At 35.1% G+C, this 7,533-nt stretch overlaps 1 protein-coding gene across 1 annotated transcript; it reads right to left on the minus strand.

Annotated features, from left to right (window-relative positions):
• Positions 1-1,291: 1,291 nt before the first annotated feature.
• LOC130466077 (protein DETOXIFICATION 45, chloroplastic-like) lies at positions 1,292-6,144 on the minus strand. The gene is made up of 6 exons (XM_056834811.1): positions 5,878-6,144; positions 4,862-5,006; positions 4,661-4,757; positions 4,480-4,580; positions 4,111-4,274; positions 1,292-1,501 (listed from the first exon to the last, which is right to left on the minus strand). The coding sequence occupies exons 2-6, from the start codon at positions 4,956-4,958 to the stop codon at positions 1,391-1,393; spliced, it is 570 nt and encodes a 189-aa protein (XP_056690789.1). The 5' UTR covers positions 4,959-5,006; positions 5,878-6,144; the 3' UTR covers positions 1,292-1,390.
• Positions 6,145-7,533: the final 1,389 nt, after the last annotated feature.

Here is a 7,533-nt window from a genome sequence, read left to right on the forward strand (position 1 = left end):
CCCAAAGCACATTGAAAATCCTAGAGGTTCTCTAACTCTATAATAGAGTACTCCAGTTCATTTACCAAGGAGGTGAAAACAGACAACAAAGTTTAACTCTCAAATACTCTCTTTGCCATTCAAGTCAAATCAAATTCTCTCCCTAGAAGATGGACAAAAGGCATTCAAATCGACGTGCCGTTCCATTCTAGAAGATCAATATTGGACGAGATTAAGCCCAAAGGCTCTTATTCAAGAGGATCAAATCCGTTCGTGAGCAACACAAATCGACATCAAATCATCATGGTGGAAGAAACACAACAAGCATACAAAACTGACGTGTCGTTCTATTTTGCATCCTAATTCTTGAACGAGATCAAATCGGAAGGCCCTATTTCAAGTACAAATCAAATCAGTCCGTGAACCAAATCAAATAAGTCTGTGAGCCAAGTCAAATTTAACGTGGAAATCGAATAAGAGGAGTAAACATTAGAGATTGTGACCAAATACATCAAAAATCAATAAAATTATGGTGTTCACATATTTTGATTCTCTTGTTTTGCAGACTTGAAATTTGCCTTACAAAACATTTTGAGTTAACTTTTACTCCGATGTACAATATTTATTGTACACCAACTTTAAATAAGAATTTGTGATACTTTAATCTTAAATAATTCATTATATGGGCAACTTTCTTAGAACATTCTTCCTTGTTTATTTTTGATGCCACTAGTAGAAAAAACCCTTGTTGCAGCGGGCTTTTAGACCCCTGTTGCAGCGTACATCGTATGCTGCAACTGGGGGGCCTGCAACAAGTATTGACTTGTTGCAGCGTACAATGTACGCTGCGAAAAGTACTTTTTTGCAGCGTACATTTGCATGTACGCTGCAACAAGTGTGTAAAATTAGGCAAAAATCAAGACTTGTTGCAGCGTACAAAATGATGTACGCTGCAACAGACTGGTTTGTTGCAGCGGGCTTTTATTTGTACGCTGCAACAAACCAGTTTGTTGCAGCGTACAAATAAAAGCCCGCTGCAACAAACCAGTCTGTTGCAGCGTACATCATTTTGTACGCTGCAACAAGTCTTGATTTTTGCCTAATTTTACACACTTGTTGCAGCGAACAAGTATATGCCCCCTGCAACAAAGCTGTGCTTTTGGCGGGAAAATTTTAGTTTTATTTATCTATACCTAGGGTGTCTTGCACCAAATATAGGAACCTGTCAACAACAATAAATAAAATATCGCAACCTGTAGAACAAATATAAAAAATAATAACTGGTGTTTTGTATACATATATATATCCCAAAACCAAAGTGCACGTACTACATTCAAATATACGTTCCAATTTCAATGTACGCATACATTTTAATGAAAACGATTGTTCTATAACAACTAAACCACCTCGATCAAGCGCGCTCAAGCCAATAGTAAATACTTGCGGGTAAAACACTTAGCCCGTTGCTCACGAACCACATCAATTTCCTCACTAGTATAGGCGCATTCCTCGGAGTGTAGACCTTTACAAAAACAGAAATTTCAACTAAGCATTAGATTAAATTCAAATTAAATATCACACTTTAACATTCAAGCAACTAATAACAATGTCCTAATAGTCTTGGAAACTTAAAGCTAAGCATATTAATCATGTAAAAGGTATAAAATGAATTCTTAGGTTATGTAGCTCATATTTGGGAGCGAAAATGTCATTTTAGCCTAAATAAAACCTATAACGACCCAATGAGCCTTAAATGTGCGTAAATAGATTGGAATGAGTCTTAGAAAGTTAAAACTATGCATATTAAACATGTAAAAAGTTTAAAATGAGTCATTAGGTTCTTTAGTTCAAAGTTGGGAGCGAAAATGTCAATCCAGCCTAAATAAGACCTATAACGACCCAATGAACCTTAAATGTGCATAAATAGATTGGAACGAGTCTTGGAAACTTAAAGCTAAGTATATTAATCATTTAAAAGGTTTAAAATGAGTCCTTAGGTTCTTTATTTCAAATTTGGGAGAGAAAATACTCATTTTAGCCTAAATATGGCCAATAACGACCAAACAAACCTTAAATGTGCATAAATAGATTGGAATAAGTCTTGGAAACTTCAAACTAAGCATATTAATCATGTACAAAGTTTAAAATAAGTCCTTAGGTTCTTGAGTTCAAATTTGGGAGCGAAAATATCATTTTAGCCTAAATATGACCTATAACGAACCAATGAGCCTTAAATGTGCATTAATAGATTCGAATGAGTCTTAGAAAGTTAAAACTATGCATATTAAACATGTAAAAAGTTTAAAATGAGTCATTAGGTTCTTTAGTTCAAAGTTGGGAGCGAAAATGTCAATCCAGCCTAAATAAGACCTATAACGACCCAATGAACCTTAAATGTGCATAAATAGATTGGAACGAGTCTTGGAAACTTAAAGCTAAGTATATTAATCATTTAAAAGGTTTAAAATGAGTCCTTAGGTTCTTTATTTCAAATTTGGGAGAGAAAATGCTCATTTTAGCCTAAATATGACCTATAACGACCCAATGAGCCTATAGGTGCATAAATAGATTGGAACGAGTCTTAGATCGTTAAAATTATGCATATTAAACATGTAATAAGTTTTAAATGAGTCCTTAGGTTCTTTATTTTAAAGTTGGGAGCAAAAATGCCTTATTTTAGCCTAGATATGACCTAGAACGATCAAACAAGCATTAAATGGGTATAAGTAGATTAGAATAAGTCCTAGAAACTCAAAACTAAGCTTATTAATCATATAATAATTTAAAAATGAGTCCTTAGGTTCTTAAGTTCAAAGTTGGGAGCGAAAATGTCATTTTAGCCTAAATATGACCTAAAACGACACAATGAGCCTTAAATGTGCATAAATGGATTGGAATGAGTCCTAGAAAGTTAAAAATAAGCATATAAAACATTTAGTAAGTTTAAAATGAGTCCTTAGGTTCTTTGGTTCATAGTTGGGAGCGAAAATGTCATTTTAGCCTAAATATGTCATATAACGACCAAACAAGCCTTAAATGTGTATAAGTAGTTAGAATAAGTCTTAGAAACTTAAAACTAAGCATATTAAACATGTAATAAGTTTAAAATAAGTCCTTAGGTTCTTTATTTTAAAGTTGGGATCGAAAATGCCTTATTTTATCCTAAATATGACCTATAACGATCAAACAAGCATTAAATGGGTATAAGTAGATTAGAATAAGTCTTAGAAACTTAAAACTAAGCATATTTATCATATAATAAGTTTAAAATGAGTCATTAGGTTCTTAAGTTCAAAGTTGGGAGCGAAAATGTCATTTTAGCCTAAATATTACCCATAACGACACAATGAGCCTTAAATGTGCATAAATGGATTGGAATGAGTCCTAGAAAGTTAAAAATAAGCATATAAAACATTTAGTAAGTTTAAAATGAGTCCTTAGGTTCTTTGGTTCATAGTTGGGACCTATAACGACCAAACAAGTCTCAAATGTGCATAATAGATAGGATTGAGTCTTAAAAAGTTAAAAATAATCATATGAATCATGTAATAAGTTTGAAATTAGTTTTTAAGTTCGTTAGATCAAAGTTGGGAGCGAAAATGTCATTTTAGCCTAAATATGACCTATAACGGCCAAAGAAGTCATGAATGTGCATAAATAGATTGGATTAAGTCTTGTAAAGTTAAAACTAATCATATAAAACATTTAATATGTTTAAAATGAGTCCTAAGGTTCTTTATTTCATATTTGGGAGCAAAAAAGCCTCATTTTAGCCTAATATGACCTATAACGACCAAACAAGCCTTAAATTTGCATAAGTAGATTGGAATGAGTGTTAGAAAGTTAAAACTATTCATATTAAACATGTAATAAGTGTAATACTCTGAGAAAATATGTAGCTTTTCCTATTTGGTTTATTGTTCACAAATCAGGATCTTTGGACAACAACAAATGCTTATTAATCCAAGAAGCTTTTCCTATTTGGTTAAAACCCACACATTATTCACAATCTTCAACTTTTGTGATAATCATAAATCATAATGGACAAGCACTGTAGAATAGAGGTAGTCTAGATGCCTGAAAAACCTATAGCCTGGATATCGAACCTCCTAGTTAGATGAAAGCTCATACCTGACCAGATGCGGCCAATCCATCAGTTAAAAGAGAGACAGCCAACCACACTTGCATACAGATTTGATGAGCAGCCATAGCTAGAGGACCTTGACGAGCAGCCATCGAGGTCCCAATCGTCATAGTTATCAAAACAGCCACAGTTCTTCCAATCAGAAATCCACCTGGAAAAAAGGTAAACATAAGGAAACAGACGGCAATCCAAACATGTACGAGTAACACTTTAAGTAGGTACAAACAATGGCCACTTAAGCAGACTAATTTAAGAAGTTTGTAATGGTGATTATTAAGTAGAAGGTTATTAAAATCAATGTGTTGGATAAAGAATCAAAAACAGAAAATAACCATAAACATTTCTCTGACACTCACCAGATTTTAAATAGACCCCAAACTTCAGATCTCCAAATTTTGGAGGTAATAATATTACTCTCTTGCTAAGAAACCAAATCATCAAGAAGCTACCTATGTATCTGGAGCACAAACAAGCAGCATGATTACCAATATAGTTAAAAGAAAGCCGACTAACAGACTTCAGGAAGAAAGTGCATACTGAGACACAACGGTGGCAGTGGCTGCTCCAGTGACACCCATCTGAAAATAATTTATGAAAAGCGGGAACAGAAAAACAGCTGCAAGATTGGCAACACCTGCATGCAGATCATCAATGTACAGACATAAAAAGTCAAAAAGTCAATATCTACACCTGCATTGGCCGTATCTGATCCCACAATAGAATTCAGTGAAGATTTACCAGTAGGACTATTAGAAAGAGCTAGCTGGCTAATCTGAGAAGTAGCAGACTCCAGAGATTGCTTTAAATTTGGATCTTTAACATCTGTCTCCTCCATATCCTCATCAGCTGAATATTTTGAGTTCTTAGCTCTATGAACGACAGCCTACCAAAGCCGAATTAACTAATCAATCTTCTGTTAAAAACTTAAAACATATATACAAATGGGGGGGGGGATTATACTATTTTGAGATTGAGGCTATCACGAATGATTTATTTTCAGGGATGAAGAAGCTATGCTGACCTAAAAATTATACTCACAAGCAAGAATGATTATCACCCGGAATCTACACTACAACAAACTAATAACCGACCTTACATATCATATGGAAAAATGGTAGTTGCAAAGAGATCATTGACTTCTTGGACTCTACCGAGATCTCACAACTTTATGAGAATAACTGGGTACGACCTCTAAGAATAGTACTTTCATGAAAAAAATTGTTACACTTTCAAATTAGGATGTCTTTTAAGCAAAAAGCTTGTAATGTGGAACAGAGATGAAGGCCAAAATATAATCATAACGGGAAGACCAGAACTCGTCATCAAAACATGATTTGGAATAAAGCAAGGGAAGTTAAGCCAAACCAATGAGTCAGTGACAACAACTGTACACTACCTCACTAAGTCTATATACAGGAAAATCTAGCAGAGGATGCGCATAGAAAATAGTTGCATTGTTACATTGATTTATTTTGTCAGTGTCTCTCACATACTCCTACCATGTTAGGCCTAGCTACAGTGACTGGACAAACGAATTGAACAAACAAATTAAACAAACCGTAAAAACAAATTGAACAAACCCTAAAAACGAATTGAACAAACGAATTGAACCCTAAAAACGAATTGAAAAAATGAATTGAAGAAACGAATTGAACAAACCCTAAAAAAGAATTGAACAAACGCAAAGAACCCTAAAAACGAATTGAAAAACCCTAATTCTTAAAACAAAAATCAGGTAAACGAATCGAGCAAACCTAAAAGAGGGGACAGGTAGCCGCGGCGAAGAGGTTGACGGAAAATAGGACGCGAGCAACTTTCTTTCTTGAAACCACCGGCTCATGTTTCATTATCCAATCCCACATCTAATAAGACCACACCAAATATACTTGTGGAAGAAATCAAATTACTAGTCGTCTTATAATAAACAATGATTACATTCATGATACACAGACTACCAAATAAACAAAAATATCACATAAATGGAGGAAAAGATTGGCATTAGAATGCAGAACAATGAAATCCAACTATCTAATGGAACCAATTACAAAAAAATTTTATATATTTGATTTCCAGAATTCCTTGCTTTTCTACACAGTAACTGGTTGCAACATGTAATTATCTTTGCTCAGGAGTTTCTTAGCATAGGAAAAATAACACATGAAAATGAGATCCTCTATTAACCAAACCATACAATCGAATCTATGAACTGAATCCCCAATTAAAAGCTGACCCATGGTTCCTTTGCCAATCCCCCCCACATAAAAGGCTTTAAATTCAATCAAAACAAACAAATTCACAAGCATAACCAACTCAATTATACAGTAGCTCACACTTTATCATTACTTAATGGAAAAACCCAGTTAATGATGTTCAAATTCGCAGCAACAACAACAACAACAAAGAAAACTGAAATTGTGCATAAATTAAGGTGCTTAAGAGAAAATTTTACCCATTGTTAATTTGGAGACGTTTGGAGTCGACATCTTTGCTCAATCGAACCGCCTTCCTTTTCCGCACATCAAGAATAGGACTCAAACAAACAAAAAAAATTAAATGTATGAATCCACCAAAATCAAGTTCCGCAATTCCAATTGATTAGAAATTGCAACTCGACATCTACAATACCAAAACCTAGTTGTGAAATTGGAATCGAAATCAAAAGGCAGAATGATGATAAAAACTGTACCTGGATTTCTTCCCGGTGTCGAATTCATGTGCATTTATTCGAGTTAGACGATGGGCATCTCTGCGCCAACCCAAACCCTTTTCTTCCCCAATTCCCTTTTCCATTAAATCTCTTTCTCTCTCGCTTCTAAATTTGGCGCGTCACTTTAGGATCTGATTTTTAAAACCCTAATTCTTAAAACAAAAATCAGGTAAACGAATCGAGCAAACCTAAAAGAGGGGACAGGTAGCCGCGGCGAAGAGGTTGACGGAAAATAGGACGCGAGCAACTTTCTTTCTTGAAACCACCGGCGCGAGCAAGCTAAGTTTTTCCTTGGAACCAACGGCCGAGCAAGCTAATAGGTGGCCTCTGGCGAGGAGGCTAGAACCACCGAAGAAGAGAAAGGGTTTTTTTTTGAGGGGATGACGCAGGGAAAGTTAAGGGAGAAGAAGGGAGTTGAGAGTGAGAGATGCTTAATTTGTTTTGAATTAGTTTCAACGAATATTGCAGCGAATTTTTTTTTACCCGGGTTATTGCAGGGGGCTTTAACAAGTACGCTGCAACAAAAACGAGCTATTGCAGCGGGCTTTTAAAATGTACGCTGCAACAAACTTTTTTGCAGGGAACAATTAAATTGTACGCTGCAATAACCCTTTAAAGGGTTTGACCCGCGTTGACCGACTGGTTGTTGAAGCGTATTAACACATGTACGCTGCAACAAGGGGGTTGCAACAGGGGTTTTTTC

This window comes from Spinacia oleracea, chromosome 1 (genome assembly GCF_020520425.1).
Source record: "Spinacia oleracea cultivar Varoflay chromosome 1, BTI_SOV_V1, whole genome shotgun sequence".
In the NCBI taxonomy this organism is placed as follows: domain Eukaryota; kingdom Viridiplantae; phylum Streptophyta; class Magnoliopsida; order Caryophyllales; family Amaranthaceae; genus Spinacia; species Spinacia oleracea.

Bases quoted from the DNA above. Each gene is read 5' to 3' on its own strand.
- LOC130466077 (XM_056834811.1), bottom strand. From the start codon at position 4,958: ATGGAGGAGACAGATGTTAAAGATCCAAATTTAAAGCAATCTCTGGAG. The intron at 4,758-4,861 runs GTAAATCTTCAC...ATCTGCATGCAG, and splicing joins TCTTTCTAATAGTCCTACTG to GTGTTGCCAATCTTGCAGCT. The intron at 4,275-4,479 runs GTGAGTGTCAGA...CCTTTTTTCCAG, and splicing joins TGGGGTCTATTTAAAATCTG to GTGGATTTCTGATTGGAAGA.